Here is a 26,815-nt window from a genome sequence, read left to right on the forward strand (position 1 = left end):
GCTCAGGCATTATTACTTATAATACAATAAAATTCATATTGATTCATCCAATGACCATGCCCAATGCCCTTCTCTCTTGCCTGCCTGAATCCCAGTGCCAACTAACAGTGTAAAAGTTCACTTTCCCAGCTTCTCTTGCAGCTATGAGTAAATGTGTATTAGAGATTTGAACAATAAGTTGTTAGCAAAATCTTGCTAAAGACCATGTGTTTCTGGGGATGCTTTCCCCCTCCTCCTGAAGGAATGAGATACAATTAGGTATGGATGCTACTCTGCCTCTCCAATTTCCTATTGTGAACTCTGACATGGTGTCTGGGGCTTAGCAGACATCTTGTGAGAAATGCAAGATGAGAGAAAAAGATGAAGGATTAAAATGAGCGTGTTGAGGAGGGCAGAAAGGAAAGATGCCGACACTGATGTTGCTGAATCCACACGGGCAACTCCTACCTCCAGACATCCCCTTAAGTGATGGAAAAAGTCATCTTTGTTTGACTAACCTACTATTATCAGGTATTCCATTAGTTGCAGCTGAACACACGCTTAACTGCTATTGCACCTCAGGGAATTCTGGCCATGTTCTCTACAAGGGAGGCAGTGCAGGGTGGTTCAGAACAAGGGCTTTAGAGCTCGGCAGATAAAAGCTTTGAATCTGGGCTCTGCCACTTAATGCACAACACAGGGTAGGTACTTATATCTCCCTGACCCTCAACTGCACCACCCCCTCAAAAAAGGCAATGACAATGCCTAAGAAAGAAACAAGATTATAAATGTAAATTATAGGTGGATGCCTGGTATATGGTAAGCAACAGAACATCTCAGCAATTATTACGAGGTAGCTGATGTTTGGTATCCCAAATATATAATCCAACAGCACATACTGAATAGCTCCCTAATTCTGTGACCTGACACCCATCTGAATCCTTACTTAGATTGTCGGCCATGCTGAAAGCAAGAAAGTAGCATGTCACTCTCAGGTAGCTTACAGGAGTCTGCAGGACACAGATTTTCCACACGTGCTTTTTCGATGGATAAATGAATGAATGAACCGAAGGCTAATTTGAGTGCTGCAGTTTATCATGCCACTGGCTTTGAGTATAAATAAAATCTATATGGATGGTTAAAAAGATGCATACATTGAGGACCATATGATTGCAGACATACTGATAACACATGAATATTATTTATCAAGAAGATGATCAACTTTTAAAGCAGTAAGATATTCTGCTTTGCTTTCACGAATATATGACTTGCCCTTTCCCTCCCTGCTGTAAGGGAGAACTTCTTCTCCATCTAAAAATCCAGAGAGCTAAGATATGAGGTGTCAAAACCACTTGCGACACAACCAAGCCAAAAACAGAACGTGGGATCGAAGCTTTATCTTCTCTGCTCCATCCAACTTAGCCTCCAGAAAAAGCACTCTCTCTGAATATTTACTTGTCAGGAAATTATAAAATGAACAGCCCTCATTGTTTTGCAGAGGGGATGATGACAGGGTGAGAGTGGGGAGCTTCTCCGGCAAATCAACAGTCTCCAAATAGAGGGCTTTCCTGATGGCTCACTGGGTGAAGACTCCGCCTGCAACGCAGCAGACACAGGTGACGCGGGTTTGATCCCTGGGTCGGGAAGATCCCCTGGCAAAGGGAATGGCAACCCACTCCAGTATCCTTGCCTGGAGAATCTCATGGACGGAGGAGCCTGGCAGGCTCCTGTTCAAAGAGTCACAAAGTGTCGGACACATAGCTTCTCTGGCAAATAAACAGTCCCCAAATATTAGAATGAGCCCAAACATGTTTTCTAAACCGTGTTTTGTCATCTGTAGTCAAACACACATAAAACTGTACAGGAATGCTATTTAAATGTGACCACTGAACTAGGCTGCCTAATCACAATGACCTTGGAAAATCACCCTTGATATAAAAACCAGCCCTCCCTTAACTAAGATCTTTGCATGCACTGGGGGCACTTTCTCTTTTCCCCTAGGGAGGAATACTCCCTCTTAGTAAGGAAAGGTGATCCACTCTGATAAAACTTTAACAGGTGCTGAAATTTATATATTATATTACAGCCTTACAAGCCTACACTAATTATTAATTATCCACCTAAGTGTACACTGCTTTACACATCCTGCCCCTTAACTAGAGCACTCAGAAAAGCCATTGTACTTTGCCTGATTAACGGACCATATCTTGAACAGCTAAATGGCCTAGCAAATGCAAAGATTTTCCCATACGTATACTTTACAGTGTTGATGTGGATCCACTGCCTATGCAAACCAACTGTGTTTCCACAGCCACATCCGATCTTGAGGAAAGTGGGTAACTGAGGGAGGGCTAGAAATGGACAATCTCAGCAAATTAGAGCCGATTGATGAAGCAGCTTCCTTAGCGTTTGCAAAGAGCACCAGTCTGCGTTTAGAATTGTAGGGGTGCTGGGTTCTCTCATTCTGCTCTGCGAACATTTTCGAGAAGTCACATCGAGGCTGCTTTTTATGTTAGAGCAGGTGTGAACTCAATTCCACCCTTAAACTAGTATCAGCTCAGCTGAGAGAACAGCCGTAAATTTTTATTTCAGAACTAAATGAAACTCATGAGGGTATGGGGCAAAATCTCATTAACTATTAAAATGCCTTTAAAAGACTCTGAGCAAGGCTGCTTTCTTTTTATTTTCATTTTGGTGTTCAAGCGATACCAGTTCAGTTCAGCTGCTCAGTCGTGTCCGACTCTGCAACCCCATGGACTGCAGCACACCAGGCTTCCCTGTCCATCACCAACTCCCAGAGCTATACAAGACTTTAAAAGTAGACATATTTAGAACCACCTTCTCCTTGAGCTAACAAAAAAATTCAGAGTTCTTCCCCCCAGAACACATCTCTGTGTTAAAGAAAAGGAAAAGGAGGTTAAAGGAAAAGTGCTATGCTCAGTCGCTTCAGTCTTATCTGACTCTTTGAGACCCCATGGACTGCAGCCCGTGAGGCTCCTCTGTCCATGGGATACTCCAAGCAAGAACACTGAAGGGGGTTGCCATGGCCCCCTGCAGGGGATGTTCCCGACCCACGGATCAAACCTGGGTCTCCTGTGTCTCCTGCAGTGCAGGCAGCTTCTCTACCGCTGCGCCATCTGGGAAGCCCAAAAAGGAAGAGTAGGAGACCACCAAAAGATGGTCCAGGAAACTCCCGTTCCGTAAGTCAGCTTTCCCCCTGACTAGTAAGTAGGATGGGCTTCCCAGGTAGCGCAGTGGCATAACGTCCACTTGCCATATGCAGGAGACACACGTTCAGTCCTGCGGGTGGGAAGAGCCCCGGAGAAGGAGACGGCACCCGCTCCAGCATTCCTGCCTGGAGAATCCCGTGGACAGAGGAGCCTGGTGGCTACAGTTCCTGGGGTCGCAGAGTCAGACACAACTGAACAACTAAAACAAGGATGCCCACGGCTACTTAAGCAGTCCGCCAAGATAGTTAAAATATTTATGCTCATTGCATTTCAACTTCCAAATAACATTTTCAAGACCATTAATAAATAAGAAAAAGGGAAACTATGCAATGAGAGAAAATAAAAACACACACAATGTAAAGTATGAATCCTGTCCTGTCAATCCAAGGCATCAGGATCCCCCAAATCTGAATATTAGGTTCATTTACAAATACCCTGAAAGTTTTGAAGGAGACAAGGTCACCATTAAATTTTCCTCCATGATTTGGCACTGTCCAATTAAGTACCATCAGATACACATAAAGAGTTTATGCTTACATCCCAAGCAATCAGATTTGGCTACTGAATTTTTAAGAGCGTGGCTTCGTCTGAATGGCCCAAGTGAGGAAGAGGCAGGAGCAATTAGTAAGCCAATAATTTCAGAGACTCAGGCAGTCATGCTGATACTTCAAGGCTAGAAAATCATACTTTGCATTCAGAATGCTCTAAAATTAGCTTTTTATGTGTCCCTTTCTCTCTAATCCTTATTTCCTTTTGTCTCCATCTTCTCCACCAAATGTTATCAGATATTACACAGTTTCTATTTTCATTTAGCTTTTAATATGGCCCATGAGGGGGTGGCATTTAATTAATCACTTCCACATTCTGCCAAAACCCACTACGTGAGTCTCAAGTCTGCGTATTACTTTTGCCAAGCTGGTCAGACCCAATGAGCAGTAAGAGAGCCTAGAGAAAATAAAAGGAGGTGTCATGATCACTCATAGCCACTGAATTTAAGGGCCAGGTATTTTTCCCGTTTCTTCATTGAAAGCCAGAGCAATGACTCAGCTGAGAAATTCCATCAGAGCACTAAAGGTGAGGCAACATCACACAACGGAGAGTGGCAAGTTGGGAGTCAACCCAGTGCCCAGCTAGACACAAGCCTTGGTCAGCCCACCATCCTCCACTGTCCCCATATTCAGGCTGCAGAGAGATTTTCAAAGCTGTCAGAAAGCTTTCCATGCTTTATTTTCAACATCAACAATGTAACCTGCTATATTTTACACCAATTTAAAGCAAAACTCCCATACAGTTTTTCCTATTAATAAACATGTGCAAGGAACTGGGGAGTGATGAATACACAATCGTCAAGAAGATGAGAAATGTTTGGGTTGTATCTATTAGGTAGCTGGGGATACATTTAATTCAGTCCCATCTATGCTTCATACCTTTTGCCACTGTTGGTCCCTGGGCTTGATATTCTGCAAGAAGAAATAAAATAAGATCCCCTGAGTATCTCTTTCTACTAAAAATTCATACATACTTCCTTAGGAAGATTCAGAATGCCTGGGGAGTGAAGGGAATGAGAGAATGATGGCATACACACAGCCAACAGTCTCTGCCAAGCTTCTCTGGAGAAGAATGAACCGAATCGGAAGACTATCTCCAACACATTCCCCAGAACCTAGAAGGCGCATGTAATAGCATTTCCTTGATGAAAAATGTCCTACCCAGTGGTTACTCCAAATGCAGGTGACCTACAACGCAGGGGAAGAAATCTCACCTTGTCAGCACCTTTACCCAAAATCCACAACAAGGTGCTTTCCACCTTATGCAACAATGCAACTTGAGAACATTTGAGCTGGAGAGAGAAATGGCTGGAGGTAAATATTTCCTCAAGGCGTGTTATCTGAATTCAACGAAATTGTCCCCAAAGAGGTGCTTATTTTATAGGATTACTGGTTTTTGTGGAATGGCTGGGAAAAAAAAAATCTTTATTTTGGTCTTGCTGTCTTCAGAACTGAACATGCAATACTATCTCCACCCGTTCTTGCCCTTGGTTCCAATCTCATTAGAAAGTAAAGGTGTTTTCAAAGTGCCATCACCCAAGACCCAAGGTCTATAGAATTTTCAATTAATTGAAGACATTAAGTGACCTTCCCTGGTGGCTCAGAGGGTAAAGAGTCTGCCTGCAGTGTGTAAGACCCGGGTTCAATCCCTGGGTAGGGAAGATCTCCTGGAGGAGGAAATGGCAACCCACTCCAGTATCCTTGCTGGAAACTTCCATGGACGGAGGAGCCTGGCAGGCTTACAGTCCACAGGGTCGCAAAGAGTTGGACACAACTGAGTGACTTCACTTGATCCTTGAAGGACATCAAGTGACAGAGCACCAATACGCAGTTGTGCGATGGTCTAAGATAACAGCAGAGTAGTTGCTGCAAAGCATATCGTGTCACTGTGTGCCTCACAATGATGCTGGGCTAAGTGTTGACCATCCTGGCCTTAGAAACGTGAAAGTTGGGGATGATAAGAAATTCAGGCGAAGTCCCATCACCAGGAAGGGGAACAGCCAGGATGAAGACTGCAGCGCCCCCGAGCCCAGCCCACTATTCCACGAGGACCCTAAAGATGGCAGCGCTTCCAACGGAGCTCCTCTGCAGCTTTGGTCCTAATGAAGGTGATCACGTGAACAAAGGAAATAGGCTATGGTAATCTTTTTAACAAAACCCCTTTTCCTGTTTTGGCTGGGCTGGGTCTTCGTTGCGGTGCGGGCCTTTCTCTAGTTGCAGCAAGCAGAGGCTCCTCTCTAGTCGCGGTGCACGGGCTTCTCATTGAGGTGGCTTCTTTTGTTGCTGGGCTCAGGATCTCGGGCACGAGGGTTTCCGTAGCTGTGGCTCCTGGGCTCCAGAGCGCAGGCTCAGGAGCTGTGGTGCACGGGCTTGGTGGCTCCACAGCATGTGGGATCATCCCGGATCAGGGACTGAACCCACGTCTCCTGCATTGGCAGGTGGATTATTTACCACTGAGCCAACAGGGAAGCTCTAAGGCTTACAATATTTTTTTTTAAATGAAGGTCAATAGCGCACTTAAGGTAGGCACTCAACTTTCAAGGACACGAGGTTAAAAGCCTGAAATTACTGTTGTTTCTCCTGGAGCTGAGGGGTGATGAGAGCTTTGCCAGGTGTCTGATCTTCCACCCAAGGAACCAGTCAAGGTGTCTACTATTGGCTACTGCTGTCCCAGGCCTATTTTCAGTGGCAAGCTTAGGCAAAACTCAAAGTAATGCTTTTCCAGTGAAACACTTGAGAGAAAAACTTTGTACTAAAGGAAAACAGCCCTGTTTATTCCACATCCTGCTTTCCTTTCATGATGGACGGTCTTTCCCCTGCCCGTGTTCTCATTAGCCTGATTCCCACCAGCGGAGGTGGGAAACTTTTGGTTAAAAGTTGGATCCAGCTCTCACCACAATTTCATGCAGTCTTGGCACACTGGCCAAGATTAAATGTCTTTTGGCTGCTCCTAATTCTCCATATTAAAGATCAACAAATACAACTATGTAATATTAAAAAAAAAAAAAAGAAGAAAACGGTTCTTTGCCCTCGGGGGCAGGATCCTGTGTGAGAGCTTCATGGCAACCCAGCAGGTGGCTGGAAGGAAGTTCCCGGGAGCCTGTTTGGCAGTGACCCAGAAGAACAATCTCTGTCACTTATAGTGACACGTCCCGGGACCTTGATGCTCCAGGATGCCAAGCCCACTCTGAGTGGCTACTGCAGGGGACTGTGGGAATGGGCACTGCGCTTGGGCTCTGCCAGAGACCACCAAGAGGATTGCAGGAAAGACTGGAGGGTGCAGCCATAGGCGGCTGGCTGCATGAGCAGGCAGCTCTGGGCAGCCTGGCAGGAATTCAAGCCAGAGGCCTAATAGAGAAGGCTGTGGATGATGAGGCCGAAAGACCTTTACCCTGGCTAGTCCCCCCCACCCCCCACCCCCCCCGCCGTGTGCAACTCTCCTGCTGCCGTCTCCCCGCCATCTTCCTTTCAGAACTCATTTTCCATCCCACGCTTCTTTATCATTCTCTCTAATCTGCTGACCAGAATTCAGAGTCGAGACCCATTTTCACATTTTGCTTCTCAAAAGGAAGCTGGAGCCTTGGTTCTTTATTTTCAAAGCTGCTAAGTTGAAAATTACAGATTCTTCTCTTAAAAGAAACTAAATAAACCTTATAAATTGGCTAAGCATCCTCAGCCCCCTTCCCTCTTGTCTTGTCCCATTGAACAGGCTGGAGGGGCAACTGTATAACTTTCCACCTCTTTTAAACTCTGCAGCTGGAGATGGCTGTGGATGGAAGAAAGGCAGGGAGATCACGTGAGCAAATTCATCTTTCCCTTCTCCTTGCTGCATCTAACCCAAACCTGACTTCTGAGACTGTGACAGTCATCTCGAGACAACGAGGGAAAGGACAAAGAAATCACAGAGATACAAGCCTAGACTTCAATGAACCGTAAACCAAATCTAGTCATGGTCCACCACCAGACTTCTAATATGAGAAAAATTATCCATAAGCCACCATTAGTCACAGTTTCCATTCCTTGCAAGAAAAGCAAGCCTACGGACACAAACCACTTTTTCCTTGAACTTGACTCTAAAACGATTCAAGAACTTTCTACGTGAGAAATCTTTCTGTGATATGCAGAAAACCTACACTTTTCTGTGAAATATAGTTTTCAATTAACGTTTTTCTGGTATCAGTTCTTCTAAAGTTTAAAAGAGCCGGGTTTGGTCCACCTAGTTTGACTCTTGAAGTGTTTGATTAGCGCAGCATTGCCATGTTATACCGCAGAGCAGGCAGTCTAGTGGAAAGAGAACAAGACTAATGAAAGAGGGACAGCAATGTTTACTGACTGGACAAGTCACCTTATCTGAATACTGGAGGCACACAGCTTCTTTCAGTGGCCTTTCAAAAAATATTGATTTTACTTATTTCCTTTTATAAATAATCTGCGGTGTGTTTCTTGAAAACTGGAATCTACGCTACGGTTAATATGGTCTCTTTCCTGATATTCTGGACAGTCAAGGGCACAGAACTACAGAATGAATTTCTAGATGACTGCCTCTGGTTTAGGGTTTTCTTCCTGACACAGTAACATGTAGGCTTGACTTCAACTTATGAGCTTTTCATTTAGGGCTGAGACCCAAATATCTGATTTCTCTGATTGATTCATGAATGAACCCCTCCAAGAGCCACTTATTGAGATCCTATAGTTCTGTGCCAAGAACTGGCCCATGCATAATACTTTTCTCCTGGTGACGTAACTTAATGAGTTATTATTTTATCCCTGTTCGATCCAATCCCTTACCTACAGTTTGGAATGAGCTGAGGTAGAAAAGAAATATCCATCTGAATCAGGCTCTAAAGAATTACATGTGGAAAACACATCACTAGTAAAGTTACTTGAAGGTATCACAAAATAGAGATGAATGGATTAGACAGGACGATAAAACATCTCTAAACATAAAATATAGTATAAGCAGAAAATGGCATACCTGAAAGATCAATGGACCATCAGATGAGAAAATTACCTCAGAGATCATCTAAAGGCTTGCTCCCCGTCCTCAGTTTAAAGGTATAAAACAGATTTGACCTGAAGGCTCACAGACAGTTGTAGCAAGAGAGTAGAAAAGTCAGTTCTCTAGCTCCTAGCCTCTACTCAAAATCAGAATTAATTATATCATTGGAGATGACACTAAAAGAGTCTTATTTGTTAACACTTCATGAAGACATTTTAAATTAACATTAAAAAAAGAAAACTCCCAAACAACGCTGACAAGAAATAAGACCATTATTAAGCATTTCTTCTCTCAGAAATTGCTTGCTATCACATTATCGGTCCAACAGCTAACAGACGATATCAAGATAACCTCGAGCTAAAAAGTGTCGTTAAAAAAAATATGTCGAAAACGCAGACATCCCTAACTGAAGAACTCGTAAGCAACCCGCTGTCACTATTAAACTTCAGAACAATTTTAAAGCGAACTAAAATGTCCAGAGCTGACATGTACATCCACAATTTCATTTTCACAAAATTATGAAAGCATTATTTGACCTGTGGCACTTCGAACATCAAATAATAGCCATTTTTGTCCAGGTTTTGTTATTTTCAAGTCTTTACATTTCAGCATGGGAAGGAAAAAACACACTGAACCAAGAGGTCAAGTAAAATCTTACCCATGCTTTTAAAAAACTGTTTCTTTGTGGTCATTCTTTTCTTTCTTACTTTAAAGTTTTCAAAACTGTTTTCCTCGTAAGAGTCTCTTCATTGGGTATTTCCAGTTTTACACTGAAAAGAAAAACTACCTCTATTAACATGTACTCACATTCTCCGTTTTACAAGAAGACTGTGCCACTGGCCTCTGCCACTGGGATTTGAAAGTGCTCACAACACTTCACCTTTATGCTGGGCTAAACTCAGGGTAGCCATAAACACTCTGAAGTAATACAAACCTAAATATTCCTGCTCGGCAAATGGAGCGGTGGAAGTGAATTCTAATGAGCCGGCAGCTGTCACAATATGACCACAGTAACCAAATCAAAATATCAACCGCTAACCCAGATGAGACTCAAAGGTCATCCTGTAAGCCAGCAGCTCTCTGCAGTTCTGCCTGAACCACGATCTAATCCTGCAGTAAAACGTTCCACTGAGCTAGTTCAGAAACCAGTTACTCTACAGCGAGAAATTATTCCGTGCACTGGTAGAGTACCACGAGCAGGACAAGAACCAAATACCGCAATAAGGAAACCGAACCATTCACAAGGGGACATGTAAAAACACAGCCGCTGATGTTGAACTAAGCTGCACCCAACCATACCCAAGTATCACTTTTCACATCCTTCAGTTACCAGTGCATGTCTATAACCTTACTGGCATCTTGCTCACTCAAACAATCTGGCTTTCAATTAAAGCTCTGGAACAAAAGAAGGAAAACATATACTTAGGTCATTCCTCTGATCAAAAAGTTGTGGCTAGAAAATATATTATCTCCCACTGTAAAAAAAAAAAAAAATTTGGACAATTCCCTGCAAAAGTTTTAATGTTGGGCAAACACAAGAAACAAACAGGAATGATTTTTAAAATCCATAGTCTTTGCATATAGTTCTTGCCATGATTTTCCAACTATTCCTTAACATATAATCCTCTTAAAAACACAAGGCTCAGCACCATGGTCCCTTTGACCCATTTGCATATTCTGAAAGCTACCCCTGACCACTGTAAAGGTTTCATCAAACTGTTTAATAACTGTAGTGAACAAGTTTCCAACAGATCAAGTGTACACTGTTATCATTAATGATCATACATGGTCACAAAGAAGTGACTAGTTCTCTCCAGATACAAAACAGGACAGGGAATTTCAAACAAGTAAAAATGCAAACTGGCTTGCTTGTCTCTACCCAAGGGAAAACAGTAAGTGAGGACTCAGCAAGTGTCAAGTAAGAGTCTACTACACAAATATCGAACCATGATGTTGTACACCTAAAACTAATATATGTCAATTATACCTCAATAATAATTTAAAAAGAGAACTGTATGAATTGGTCAAGGCCGGCAGGCAGCTAGATGACTCACTGCTGAAATCTCTCAATTCCTCCAGACTCCCCCACACTAAAAGAAAAACAAAAGGCCATGCACATTTATTTTTTAAAACAACAAATTTGGGGCCTGCTTTTTGTTGTTGTTGTTTCTTTTAGTTATGTTTTTCTTTAAAGGATTTACACAATATCAACTTCCAAAACTCTGTGTGGCAAGTTTAAATACGGACAGCAATGGAGGGAAGAGTGCACCCTGACAAACCAAGTGTCATTATTAATTCTTCTAGCACAATAGCTGCATGTGTGTGCACATGTGCACGTGAACATGTGCTTGCATGCAAGTGCACTTGCGTCCATTTGTTTATTTTTAGTTTAGGCAATCAACCAAGTAAGGCCTTGTATTCAGATATGCAATACCTCCTTATTTCTAAAGGAGGTAAATTAATGTAGACACTACTACTCTTATAAGTCATATACCATTTTGCATAAATTTGAGATACACAAATAAATTAAGTTTTTGTATTTTGGTGCCAGAGGTAAGTATTAGATTACAAAAATGAACATTTATGCAAAATCATTCATGGGAAGTCAAGGAGTTCAGATTTTTAATAAAGCATTTTGTTACCTTAAAAGAGTTTATAAGCAAATACTAGCAATGCCTGCATCATTTCTTCAAAATACTGTATTGCCATAAGAACAAAATGTAGAATAATAAGTCACTACCCAAAGAAAAGAGGGTTTCAGTATTTTTTTCTTTCTCTGCAATAAAATAAAACCTCACTAACTGAACAGTTTACCAAAAAGAAATAGGTCATCTGCAGTTAATAACTCTTTCCCGTAAAATTAGTGTCACTTATTTCTGTAGCAGACGCCTAATTCAGTCACAGACTTGATTGATTTGACAATAGAGAATCTGGTCCAATAAAGTGGCTGATTTATTTCCGATGCTATAGCTTTTACCCTAATGTGACACCAGAGCAGAATGAAATCTTTGACATGTAAAGAAATCCTTTACAGTTTTTCATGAAAACCAAAGCTTCTGAAAGTGGATATTAGATTGTTGTTCAAAACTTAAAGTCTAATATCTTCTTTCGGTAGAAGAAAACTTCCACGAACACCGTAACCCAGAATATGGATTTGGACATAAAGAGTAGTTTAGAATATACCATATACTCTGTAAATTCAAATTGCTGGCTATACTAATAGGTCTTATTTCCTCTTTGTCTTCATTTGTAAATCGGCTGTCTTTAACCTTCTGAAAACAATCTAGCTTCTCTTTGTAGGTACAGCAAAGCACCAAGCATGGTTCATTTCAAAAGTGGTTTCATTTTAAATCAACAGCAGCTTGGGCAACATCAATGAGCATCTTTGTTCCCTGAGTCTAGGCCTGAGATACTCAAGCCAATCAAGAAGGCGTTTGGGATGTGAGAAATTACCAGGGGGTGGGGGGTTAATGCAGCATCCTAGCGAGTTCTCTAAAAATATTTTTAATTCCTTTCCAAAGTAAAAATGCGAGGTATTTCATAATAGTTTAAATGCCTTTTTCTCTCTTCTTTTTTTTTTTTTTTGCACACTGCGCCATGCCCTCTCACTCTGAGGGCAACTTCCCTGACCCTAGTCTGACACTGCACCGTTAATGTCAGATAAACCATTTAGCCCAAGCACAATTCTTTTCTGTGCAAAAATCTGCTTGAGGTGGAAAATGTAGCAGTTTGTAAACAATAAAGAGCCATGTTTCAGACCAGACAGCTTATCTAACAGAGAAGTCCTTTCATGGGGAACAGTGGGTGGGAGCCTCCGGACGTAGTAGCATTTCCTCCCACAATGCAGGAGACTGTCTTGGCCTCCATATTTAAGGGTTTAATGGGAAGGAGGGCAGACGGAGTAAAAGAACACAGCTGACATGGACTTTCAGCTTAAACAACAACTAAGTGAAAAGAGTCAGCTCTCGGAGCTCCGGCTGTAGACGCTCAGCCCACTTATATTTTAAATACTATTTCAACTGAAAAAAAAGGAAACGAATTTGGTTTGTAAAACAGCTACCCAGGAGGACACGCAAACAAGAATGATTCTTTGCTATCTTTGTATTGTTTGGTGTCTTCTGGAATATTAATTTATCCACTTGTTCTTTAGGAAAACATTTTTGCATGGACATTATATAAACTTCCAAATATGAGTAGTAATTTATTTATCCCATTTTATCCTCATCGGAGGATAGTCTTAGAATTCTTCAGGACAATTCTCTAATATACTCTTTCAGTGTTACTTTGCAAGATGATTATTTTCAAGTTAATCTTTCACTTTATGAAGTTGGATAAGGATAAATAGAGAAGGGATGGTGTTAGAATTTAAAATTACTGCCATTGTGATTGAAGAATGTAAAGTTGTTCTTTCAAATCTAAGGTGACAAACATATCTAGTCACCTGCATCTGCCTGTCCTGGAAACAGGAAACACTGCATCTCATCATGACTCAATTTAAAAAGCTAGGATTCTTGCTTTAGCTACAGAGTTAAAACATAACAGTTACTATTTTAAATTTAAAAAAAATAAGAAAATATGAGAACAACCCATGGTCAAATATAGCTTTGAGATCCTGATTCTCAAAGTTGGGATGACACTTAATCACCCATTAAAAATAAATTCCTAGTATTTCTCTCCTTTGACTACTGTGCATTTAATATCTGAGGTCCCTGTAGATGGATTTGACAGTGATTTCTGAAAAGATGACTCACACTCAAGAATGATCTACACCTTAAATAATGAGTATAGGGATGAATTGAGAGAGGAGCTTTGAAACATACACTCTATCACATATAAAATTAAATAGCCAGTGGAAATTTGCTGTATGACGCAGGGAGCTCAAACCTAGTACTCTGTGACAACCTAGAGGGGTGGGATGGGGTGGGAGGTGGGAGGAAGGTTAAAAGATGAAGAGGATGTATGTATACCTATGGCTGATTCATGTTGATATGTGGCAGAAACCAACACGATACTGTAAGGCAATTATCCTCCAATTAAAAATAAATTTAAAAAATTATAAATAACAGAACAAAGTTAACATTAATTTACAAAAACAAGTATAGTGACCAAGGCTTAAAAAATAGGACATTCCTCAGAAGCATCTGCAGTTATGGTTTCAGAACGATATATGTATGGCTGCATGTCTTCCTTGGAGTATAGGCCAACAGCTTCTGCCAAGAAATTTAACCTCATTTATTGATGGATTCACAACAGGATTTGGCCAAGTTGAGAGATTTACTAATATTGTTAAAGCTCACATTTATTAGAACAAAGATCTTTTTTTCCCAATCAAAACTAAAGTAACCAGCTATTGGGACTTTTTAAGTTATTATAAATTGTCTTTTCATTGCTCAAGATACTGCGGTTTTTTTTGTTGTTGTTGTTTTTAATCCCTATAGGTAGTCAAAGCAGAAAAAAATATGCTAAGAATTCCAATAGAAAAGACATGCTGGAAACACAAAGACTGTCTCAAAGTACACATAGGTCACTTCATGAAGCAGGATGGGGACCTCCTAGATCATTAGCACTAAAGTTCACACCTTGATAAATACACAACCAGACTTTACAATTCAGCTTGAACATGCTACTTTGATTTAAGCACAGTAACCCTATTATTACAGGAATTTCCATGACCCCTTTCATAAAAGTTCATGCTAACACAGATTTTTTCTCATTGCCAACTGATACTTCTTACTTTAAATATTCACCACTTTCACGTCATCAGCCTTAACCCTGGAAAACTACTGCCACAACAATGAAATTAGGAGAAGTGCTTTATATCTAAGGAACACAAATTTTCCATGTAGATTCAATATCACTGAAATTAGGTAATTCCACATAGTTGTAAAACTTAGTCCTGTATGCACTATTACCAAGCAAAGATCATCAATATTTTTCTGCAATTTAAAATTACGATAGTAATTAGCTAAATATCTAAGTTCTTAAAAACAGATTCTCTGTCTGGGCTTGTATTCTATCTTTGATGGTAAAACATAAGCATTCCAAAAACTCATGCTAATTTAAAATTAGTCTTACTTTGTATTCTGGAATTGACAAAAGGTGGAGAGAGATTGTCATGTGACCCAAGGTCCCTGCTGGTCATGTGGTCATAGGGAGTCCCATCTCCATAGTTCTGTAAATAAAATAACAGCATAAATTTAAATTTTCCATGAATCAATCAGCATGTAAGTCTGACTACTGATACCTCTCTGAACCAAAGAAACTGGAGCCCACCATTCTCACTCCAGCACCTTATTATAAGAAAGCTGCATGTTCACAAGTACAGTGCATAAGAAGGGCTCTAAAGTTTGCAGAGTTCACATTTTCCCCGAAATCATAGTGAAACTGGGGGAATAATAATAATGGAGCCAACTGCATCAAGTTATTAAGATCAAATGGAATAATGCAAGTAAAACACCTGATACCTATAAAATATATTGTAAATAGTAACTATTATTTTGATAAGCCCACATTATTTTTTAAAAAAGAGAGCAAAATGTGCTATGGGAAAGTTACTCATAACCTGCAACGAACTGCCTTTGGAAGGCAAAGGTAGGACCTTGTAAACAGCAGCATTTGGTTTTATGATATTGAAATTTCAATGTTTTATTATAGATGTTATTGTGGTTGTAAAACAATTGGATCATTCCATAAGTAACCAGCTACACAAGAATGTTAAAATTATTATAACAGGACTATAAATGAATATCAGAATTTAAGCATAAATTCTGGATTTGGACAAAGTATGCCACAAAAAAAAAACAGTTTTAAAGCAGACGGTAATCTCTGGAAATTTCTAATTACTATGATCATCTCATGGTTTAAAGGGGAATTTTAAATTAAAATAAGGTTTTTAAACTGCCCAGTCACTTGCTTTTAATGGAGGAGTTAGATAACATACAGGAAAGAGTTAAAATCATCTAAATCATAGAGTTCAAATTTTAGGTTACTAAGGTACATAAGTGACCAGAAAGGAAAAAAAAGTCATGCTGCTCAGCTGGTTGCACTATCCATAAAGACTAAGTCAAATTTACTCAGAGGTATCAGTTGGTATGTTAGCCAAAGGGCAGAATCTGCCCACATGAAAAGGACGGATACTGTATGAAAAATGAAAATGCACATCCCTCCACTAAAGAAGCGACAGAAACCTTAAGGTTCCAAACTACCCCGTTTTCAACCGCCTTTCCTCAGCTATAAAAAAAATTAACTTGAACGATACTGTGATGGGATGTTGCCAGTACATCAGGGCATAAAAGGATGTCACATTTTAAATACCTATCATTGCTCTTACACTCACTTGTTGTATACCAGACATTGCATAATACTAATTACCATTTATTAAGTATACTCACCCTACAGAGTTATTAAGAGCTTAATATACATTATCTAATTTAAACGCCAGCACAGCGTTTCAAAATGACTGGAAATATCACCACTTGAAGATGAGAAAAAAGAGACACCTGCCCCCTGGCTGTCCAACACAAGCCAGCCACAATAAGCTGTCTCATGCCAGCTTGCTCCATTTAGAAAATACAAATTACAAAATATTGAGTCAAAGTTATCCACCAATGAATTCCCTGGGGTGGTGGGGGGAAAGGTCAGACAATTCATGAAAACCAAAAAAAAGGACGATCCTAAATGAACCTCCCTCTCAGAAGAACGACTGAAAGAACCACGTGTTGTATTAAAACGAGAAAGCAGAAGACATTAAGTTCATGCGAACGAGCTCAACAAGAGAGGGACGTTCTGTCGTCTCCCACACTTGCTGTCATGGGGAATGGATTGATTTCTGCAACTGAGGACTGTAATGTGAGGAGGAGGAAAGATTTCCTCAACCCATCCATATAATGCAGGAGAATCTGAAACTCGACAGCTGGTGCAAAGTCTCAGCAAAGTTCCTGGTAAGCCGAGAGCTCTGGCTGTACTCTGAGACTAGAGCATGAGCCCCAGGGCCAGAGGACAGGTGGAAATGGCCAACGCGGCTTGCTGAGACGGCCTCCTTCGGACAGCTTGATTACCTTCCTTACCTCTTTGCCAAAATACAGACCACTCTCCACCCCAAATGTGTGCGAACACTACAGTAAATGTGCCCCCGCTCCCGGCCCTGCAGAACGTTTCCTCCATCTACACAGCTGCTTGGGGGAGGGGCAGCTGCTTTGTGTGGTCTCTGTCTACTTTTAATCTGGAGTTTATGTACTATTATAAAAACTGAGAGGGATTTCAGAAGGCCTAGCGATGACTCCATTGGAGAAGGAAATGGCAACCCACTCCAGTGTTCTTGCCTGGAGAATCCCAGGGAAGGGGGAGCCTGGTGGGCTGCCATCTATGGGGTCGCACGGAGCTGGACACAACTGAAGCGACTTAGCAGCAGCAGCAGTAGCAGCAGCGATGACTCCATTAAAGACAGATTTTATATATATATAATCGTTCACATTTGAGTTAGAAGGAACAGGAAAGATCCTCTGGTTCAACTTCAGTTTAGAAAGTAGCAGTATGGGGCCCAAGGAAATGAAATGACACACCCAAGGTCATACACATACAAACACACGCAGGGCCTAACCACCTACTCACACCCCATGCCATGGTCTTCACATGACGCCCTAACAACCAAAAACCTTGGACAGGAATAGCAAAAATCTGTGAGCGAATAAGACATGTACGGTTAAGTACAAGCAACTTCTTTTCCAAATGACTCTGCGCCATGGTCTGTAAAACACAAAACTGACTTAAGGGACACTGACAAATGAGCAAGTCTGAAGAATAAGACTTGGTCTAAATCAGATCATATCCATTTACTTTGAAGTTTAACGATTTGGGGTTGTGTGTGTTTTAAAAATAAAAGCTACTTTCAATTAAAAATAAATAAATAAACGAACCCACTGGCGACCAAAGGCACTACTGGTGGTGGGACAATAATGTTTACAAAGTGAAACCAACACAGACTTATTATGCAGATGATACTGGAAACTACAACTTCACAGTATGTCTTCAGAACTATTCAGTGACCTATTTACACCAATATATTACAGGGATACTAGGAATTATTTTTTAAGTTGCACCACCTACAAAAAAAACAGCTTTCTGTTAACACTGGATCAGTAACTGGCAAAGCAAGGCGAAATGTTTAATGAAAGGGTTGTCTTCTGGTTAGCCAAAGTGGAAGGGGTGTCAAAATCAATAATAACATCCAATAGAGCCTGAAAAAAAAGCCAAACAGAAGCTGATCCTCATTAAACTCAGTCTGCATATATAGCCATGCAGATGCGTGTCAGGGAGGAAAAAACTCACCTTCAGTTTGTCAATTTACATATGAGGATGTCTGCATATGGGGAAAAGATTAGATATACTTACCCTGGATGGGCTTGGATGTCCTCCACTCCCCCAGGACCCTGAGCTACTTCTGTCTTCTACATCTGGGGACAAGAGAAAAATTCTTTAGGCTTTCTTGCAATAATTCTTTCTTTTTGTATATGCACTTTTAAATTAATGTTTCAAATTAATCTCCTGTTGCCTTTAATTAAGAATCAAGCACGAGGCTACCATGATGATAGTAGCTTCTGACCCAACTACTTAAATTAGCTCATTTAAATTCACAGCAGAAACAAACTGGACCCTCAGGAACCAGAGGTATGAACATAAAAATTACTTCCATCCTTCACAATGTTTCATAGCCTCAACTTTTATCAACCTGAAATTGCACTTAAAATCTTACTAAAATCTTTTGGACAGGTTAAGTTAAAACTACATGAACACAACCTTAAAATACACACATACACGAAAGTTAAATCAGGTAAATATCCATACTATTAATATTATCAATATTAGCGGCATGCATGCCATAGCGCTCCTAGACACTTTCTGTCCTCTTACCGGCTCAGACAAGCCACTCGAGGCCTACCCACCAGACAACAGACATGAAGAAAACACGTCAGATGAAAAAGGACGTTGATAGTCTATTTCCATCAAGACATTACAAGGATATTAGGAGACTTTAAGTTTCTTAGAACCACACCATCTCACTCTTTTTTTTTTTTTTAAATAGGCACAACACTTGGCCTACAATCCTTAATCTGGACAGTGAAATGTGGCACAAAAGTTGTTAAAACAATGTTTTATTTTGTTAATTATGGCAAAATGACCTATACAAACTCCCAGAATGCTGGAATTCTCTAGGCCCTGTACCAGCAAAGTTCTGCTGCTGACCAAATTTGAGATGCTTCTTCAGTGCTTCAAGTGCAAACACGCAGGAAGGGGAGTCTGACAGCCAAGTTCCCATGTTCACTGCTCAGAACATAAAAGTGCGCACAAGATCAGTCACTCTAAATTTAGAAATGGCTTTGAGATTTTTGATGAAAGGCCCTTTCTGAGTATAAAAAGTTTCGCTGTTCTATTATCTTGATCACGGTGGGTAACAGACGGCCATCACAAGCTTCCTCTGACAGAACTGGAGGAGGAGGTGTGAAACTTCGGCTCAGGAGATGTACTCCCATGGACCGTGTTTTCTAACATTTCAGTAATACTGTTTCTTAACGCACTACTGTCCTTCCCTTAATTACTCCTATTTTATTATCAGCAGAAGTAATCATAGTATAATGAACTGACTTATTTGGGGGTCCAGTAGAGGACATGGTGTTTTAGAATATATTAAGAGATGGACTAGAAACAGCAACCAACAACTAGGACCACTAAACTTGAAATCTTATTTTTAACAAATATTGTTCCAGTTACTTTGGTCAGTCCTTCCGAAGAGAATGCAAAGGCAAACAGCTATCCCCTGCAGACAGCTAAAATCAGTGCCTGCAAGGGACTTCCCTGATGGTCCAGGGCTTAGGACTGCACTTTCACCGCAGAAGGCAAGGGCTGGATCCTTAGTCAGGGAACTAAGACCCCGCATGCTGCATGGCGCAGACAAAAATAGAAAAGAACATGAAATTTAAAAAATGTTTCAATAAATATAATCAGTGGCTGTGAGCTTTAAGAGATGTCATGCAAGCTCTGAAGAGGAAGTCTGGAGAAAAGGTACAATACTTTCCCCAAATTTGCTGTTTAACAACCCAACCTCCTAGACCATCTACTGTAAGCTGAACTGGGGGACATATATAGAAAAGTGACTTAGAACTCTTGGGACTGTCACACAAGTAAGTTTTGTAGCCTATCTGGTTCTCGTCATCCTTAACAGCAAATCAAGTTTATTTTCTCACACACACACACACACACAAAGGTATAAATGACAAAATCTATCAACCAGAAGTCTGCACATCTTGACTTCCTTCTCGCCTGAAACAGCCAACCTGGATTAATTAGAGAGATTTTCCTCTTAAACTTGGCCCCAAAGTAATGATGGAACAGCAGCGAATCTCTACGTCTACCGTAAGATTCTGTTTTGTTTGGACCATTTTATCCATTTTCAAAAAGGATTTCAAACATGAAAGGAAGGCAGAGACAAGGAGGAAAGGGGACCATAGTACTTCCTGGTCAGTAGTTTTGCCCTAGGGGTGATTATGGTCCCCAGAGGGCATCTGGCAATGTCTGGAGACATTTTCAGTTGTCACAACTTGGCAGGGCATGCAGGCGGGGTAGAGCCAGTGGCATCAAGTGGTTAGAGGCCAGGGACGCTGCTAAAGGTTTTATACATGTCAGAATACCTGCACAACACAAAATATCCTGGTCTCAAATGTCAACTGTGCCAAGGTTGAGAAGGCCTCTTCTAAAGGACAAATTCTATTAAAGAGCAAAAAGGAAGACTCAAGCTGGAAAAAAAAAAAAAAAGATGTACCAGAATTTGATTTATAATGAATACAACCTCTTACTAAATACACAGTGAAGTTATCTGAGCCCAGATTTAAGCCAGAGTGTTTCAAGAGACGTTCCTATACATCTTCTGTCCACAGAATAAAGGGAAAATGATGGTCAACCAAGCAGGCTGCTAATTAGCAGGCAAATAAAAACACATCAAAACTTGAGTATTCCCAACTGGGCAATTTCAAAAGCGAGCAATCCACTAATTAAAAAATGCTGGAAGTCTAGCTTTTTCAAAACAGGTTAAATACTGGCTGGTTTCCTTCACAAATAGATTCCCACCCAATCAAATCTGACTGCTCTTTTCCCATTCTTTCCCATTTCCATCCTCCTCATTTCCTGACCTCATGCTGCTGTGCCTTCTTTTAGTCTTTCTTCCTCTTATTGCTTTTTAACAGACTTTTCCTTCAGTGGCCTCCTGCAAACTGAGAAGGTAAGGACACCTCTCTTGCCCTCCAAGACTTCGCAGAACAATCGTATGACTTCTGATATTTTTTATTTGAAAGAATATCTGTACAACGGGTGCTCCTTGATCCAGGGCAAGCAGACTCAAAGCTATAGCATGCACCGAATGTAAATATGTTATTTTTAAGACATTTGTTTCCATCTTCCCTCCCACTGAGCTTCATCAGACCTGCCAGTAAGTCAGCAAGCATCTCCTCAACAAGGATCTCAGTCCATCTCAAAGTGCGCCTGAGGACTGCCTATGTCTAATCACCTGATGTGCTCATTTCAAGATTAGCATCCTGGGGTCCATTGCAGACCTACTGATCCTGGATCTTTGAAGGTGGGGCCAAGAAAACTGTGTCTTTAACAAGGTCTTCAGGTACTTTCCGTGTACACAGGAGCTTTGAGAACCACCAGCCTCCTCCACTGGAAACACGAGCCAGATGCGTACCCTACTCCGTCACCCACTGCCTAACGCACATCTTGTCCTAAAATCCTTGCCCAGGTAGCCAGTTTCTGCAGCATTCAGTCCACATTCCCGTCGCATCTACACCCCAGTCGTTCTTGCCCAGACTCACTCTCTGTGTAAACCTTGCACGTGGCCTACACGTGGCCATCCCCTGCTCCCAGCTGGTGTACCTGGGCACCGCACACACTTTCTACCTCCAGATATTTGTACCCGCTATTCCTTCTGCCTGAGCTGTTTATTATCTCTCAAAAAATAATACTAGTTAGTATTTTATGAGCTTAAATATGCCAGACACTGTGCCAAGCACTTCAATACACTACCAGTATCGCCATTTTATCTTGTAGGAAACTGAGGCTTAGACGGGACAGAAAACCCTCCCAACTTGACAGTAGATGGAAGAGCTGGCAGACACAGGGGCTGACCATGTTCAAGTCAGGAACATTCTCCACCACGGTCAAGGTCTCCCCGATAAGCAGCTCAGGTCTCTCTACAACCAGCTCGAACATAACTGCCAGTCCCTTCTTCCCATGGATGTATTTACTTTTGGAGTTTATATCCACTCTTGTGTCCACAAAAAGATTATAGAATGAATACAACACAAATATATAAACCCAGGTCTCATGCACTGCAAACAGCTTCTTTACCGTCTGAGCCACCAGGAAAGCCCCAGTCTTGTGTCCACAGAAGATTACTCAATGTATACAACACAAATACATAAAATGAAATATTTGAAGAAATCAGAGAGACCGGAAAATAAAAACAGGAGAACAATCAAGCCATATGTATGATGAGCTTATCAAAAATGTACACTGTGGGAGTTCCCTGGTGGTTCAGTGGCCAAGACTTTGTGCTCCCAATTCAGGGGACCCAGGTTCGATCCCTGGTCGGGGAACTAGATCCCACATACCACATTTCGCAACGAAGAGTTCAGATGTCTTAACTAAAGATCCTGCATGTCACAACTAGGACCCAGTGCAGCCAAATAGATAAATATTTTAAAACAAAAACAAAAAACTTTAAACACACATGTGATGGATGGGATATTTGTGAGAGAGGGGTCAAAATTCTAGTGGGCATAGAGTAAAACAAGATTCATAGCCTTGGATAAAAATACTGAAACTTTCAGGAAAGTCATTAAGGGCACACAGTCACAAATGAAAAACTGCCCAAGACAGAAGCCGCGTGGACACTGAGTTCTCGTGTCTCCCTTGTTCTGCTGTCACTCTCTATCCAAGACGGGAACACGTAAGAGGAAGACAACCACCTGGGCGGAAGGAGGCAAAGGAAAACAGAAAGTGGATGAGAGCAATTATTCTTCCCAAAGATTGACGTGGGCTCAATTGTTTCTAACTTATTTTACCCTAGACACGGACAGACTGAGTAATGTCCATGGTTTTGACAGTTGCTTTAGGAGGCAATTGGACCATCTACAAATTTTGATTTTACTTGAGTAGTTCTGCATAAGCCCCCTCTAAAATGCCTGACATTTCAACACTAAAACACAAAAACAAAGCGTGGGTAGAATGAGGATCAAACACTCCTTTCAGAGAAAAGATATACAGAGATGAATTTTAATTTCTATGATTTCCCACCCATAGTCATTGATTATTCAAATCTCCATTTTAAGTGGACAGTGAGATCAAAACTATCCGTAGACTGGACCAATGTCCGAAAGCACAGAGCTGGAAAAAAGACCTAGATTTCAGCCACAGACTTCATTAACCAGCTCTACGGCCTGAGCCAGTCACCGGACTCTCTGAACTCATTGTTGTCAACTGTAAAATAAGTGGTTTTGATTTCCATTCTTAGAAATAGGGCAGCCTAGTATAGTGGAACAACTCTGCCACAAAACACTAAGTGTAGTAAATCAGACAGAGAAAAGACAAATATCATGTGATGGGGCTTGTACGTGAAATCTAGAAAGCTGATACAAATAAACTTATTTATAAAACAGGAATAGACTCAGAGACATAGAAAAGAAACTTATAGTTTCCAAAGGGGAAGGTGGGAGAGGAATAAACTAGGAGTTTGGGATTAATATACACACTACTATATATATATATAATGCATTTCCTAGGTGGCTCAGTGGAGAAGAATCCACCTGAAATGTAGGAGACATGGGTTAGATCACTGATGGGGGAAGATGCTCTGGAGAAGGAAATGGCAACCCACTCCAGTATTCTTGCCTGGGAAATTCCATGAACAGAGTAGCCTGGTGGGCTACAGTCCACAGGGTCAAAAAAGAGTCAGACATGACTTAGCAAGTAAACAACAACAAAAAAATATATAAAACAGATAACCAACAAGGACCTAGCACAGGGAAGTATACCAAATGTCTTGCAAGAATCTAAAAAGGAATATATATATATACACACACAAATGTATAACTGAATTACTTTGCTGGACTCTGAAACGAACACAACACTGTGAATCAACTATATTTCAACAAAAACTTATAAATCAATAAATACTCATGGCTTTTAAAAAAAAATCACTAAAAAATGACAGATTAAAAAATTTTAGTCTTCTTATAAACCCAAATGAACTGACAAGATAGTAAGGAAATATCCAGCCAAAATCAAAGTGAAGGCTGGAACCCACAGAGGAAGAAGATATTTTTTTGCCCTGAGGACAACTGCCAATCTAGAAACTGTAATGGCCTCTTGGGTCAAGGAGAACAAAAGTGAAAACTCAGCATCCACCCAGAGCTGGTATCTAACAGGAGAAAAAGGAATAATAAGGTTTCCAACCTCAAGGAGTGATTACTAAAGTAAACAATTGATACTTGGACACTTAGCAGAGTGTGTGTGTGTGTGTGTGTCATGTTAGTCATGCCCGACTCTTTGCGAGCCTATGGAGTGTAGCCCATCAGGCTCCTCTGTCCATGGGATTCTCCAGGCAAGAGTACTGGAGTGGGCTGAGCCTCCTCTAGGGGCTCTTTCCAACCAGGGACGGAACCCGCACCTCTCACATCTCCTGCACTGGCAGGCAGGTTCTTTACCACTAAGACAATCAAAACACATAAACAGGCAAATTGTGATTTATTCAAGGAAATTGAGTTTCACATTTTTATGGCTGTTCGTTCTGTTTAGTGGGTCTGAGATTTTCAAATAATCTCCTGGATTTCCATAACAGCCAAAATGTTTGAAGTAATCAAATCCCACCTTCTCCATGAACCCCCCTACAGCACAAACACGGTGAGAATTCAGTGAGCCTTAGATTTGAGTGACTTCATTTACCTTTCAAATATCCTCTTTTCATCTCACCATTTCAACATAATTCTGTATGCTGTATAAATGATATGCTTCCAAAAGTTATGTCTGCTTACCAGAAGTCCAAGGTAAGAACACAGACTGAATATTATACAAGTTAACCTTGATTTGAAATAAACAAGTGTGAGGGTTACCTAACTCTGTTGATTCGGGGTAGCTTTGTGTATCCATCCTTTCCTCATTGAGAAACCAGATCATGCCACACCACAAGGGTTCTACAGTTTCATGAAGTCAGAACACTCTAAGTGGTATTCTCTGCTGCCCTAAAGCTCCACAAATTCCCACTCTTGTAGAAACACAAGGATTTCCTGATAAAAGCTTCTACACACTCAGAATGCTTCAGGAGGTTGAGATTGAGTTCTTCCTGGAAAGACAGTCATTCTGAGGCATGTGCAAGTCTACATGGTCTTAAGCCCTTCTCTCTGCAATAACAGACACTATTAAATCTCCTCCACACCCTCACGGAGACTCACAGACTGCATACATCTGTGGCTCCTACTAATTTCCTAGTCCAGGAAGAACCCTTGGCTGAGCCCTCCACACAAACTGAGATGGCATATGCTCTCCGTCAGTGCCAGATGAATTTAGAGTTCAAAATATTTCATCAGCAAAGAGCGTGTTAAGGATGTGCACATTTTCATTAGCACCCAGTATAATAAGAAGCCTAAGTACAGTGATCTGAAGTCCAATTTGAGTCCAAGGACAGAGGTAGGAAGAGCTGAGGAGCTTCAGATATTGACAAGGACTACACCACCAAGACCACTTCTTTCTGCTTCTGTAAGAAACAAGATAGGCTCCAGAAGGAGTAATCTAAGCCGTGGCGAGAAACTTCCAGCACTTTCCCGAATCTGACTAAGCAAAAGATGATGACTGTGGTGATGTGTCCCACGCACATTTTAAGATACTTCAAATACAAAGAACAGGGACGTGGGTGTTCCATTTTCAGAGCACTGTCCACCTGGCATCTCAGTGCTCGTGGATTTCCCTATTAAATAAATTCGAGAATTCAAAGGTCAAGTATAAGATGATATTACATTACAGATCATATACATAAATATATAAATAGTATAAGGAAAGGTAAAATATGGATACACTGGGAGGGAAAGTATAGAAGGAAAATTTGTTCAGAAAGGAGTTATTAAAAATTTTAGCTTTTATTAACCACCAAGTTAAACTTCCATTAATACATTTTTTTTGAAACACTGAAACAGTATTATTTTCCTTAAGTTCTAGATAAACTATTTTTCAAAAATGAACACTACATAATCCCAGGTGATTAAATTATGGAGTTAACTGCACTTTACAGTACTGTTAAACAGGAAAAGCATTTTCATATAACATGATATTAAGATAATATGGAAGTAACAAAATAAAACATGTAACAATTATGTTATAAATGTGGGGCTTCATATTGTGAAATTCAGAAATCTTGAAAATTCAAGGTGAGTAGACAGTTACATTATGAAACTGAGACAAAAGTAACGAACTCTTTATATCAATCCATATAATTTGGAAGTATCATGATAATCTAACTTGAATAATATTCTAATTTGAATAACCTAACATGAAATACAAAACTTCCATTTTCAAATGTTTGAAACAAATCAGTCAGGGTCTTCTTATTAAAGAGAAGCTCATCCTTTCCAGAGCTCATCTCTCCAAGTTAGGTCCCAAAAAGAAGAGAAGCCACAAATAACTGAGGTAAGACTATAATAATGTGAATAGTAGGAACAGACACCTCCTTTGACTTTGAAATGTAACTGGTCTAAAAGTTACTTAATAAAAATCAATTTTACTAAGATGGTGCTTTTGGAAGCTAGATATATTTAAAATCAGGTAAGAAGAAATTGAAAGTAAAATCAGCATATCATTTAATTCCAATATTAAATAGATTAAGCTTCAAAGTACCTAAGTTAAAAGTGAATATTAATAACTTGGAGAAGTTTTTAAACTAGATGCTTAGTACCTTTTCAAGATGTATTTACAAATGAACGTCACAAAGTGTGAGAAATAAAAGGTAAATGCTTCAGAAA

General features: G+C 40.5%; 1 protein-coding gene across 1 annotated transcript in view; it reads right to left on the reverse strand.

Moving 5' to 3' along the window:
• Window positions 1-26,815, reverse strand: part of TCF4 (transcription factor 4) — a 377,007-nt gene that overhangs the window by 229,598 nt on the left and 120,594 nt on the right. Inside the window, exons 3-4 of the mRNA XM_068993643.1 lie at window positions 18,147-18,208; window positions 14,832-14,928 (exon numbers count right to left, since the gene is read on the reverse strand). Coding sequence (XP_068849744.1) covers window positions 14,832-14,928; window positions 18,147-18,208 — 159 coding nt within the window. The remainder of the gene's footprint in view (window positions 1-14,831; window positions 14,929-18,146; window positions 18,209-26,815) is intronic.

This window comes from Capricornis sumatraensis, chromosome 21, assembly GCF_032405125.1.
Source record: "Capricornis sumatraensis isolate serow.1 chromosome 21, serow.2, whole genome shotgun sequence".
Classification (NCBI taxonomy): Eukaryota; Metazoa; Chordata; class Mammalia; order Artiodactyla; family Bovidae; genus Capricornis; species Capricornis sumatraensis.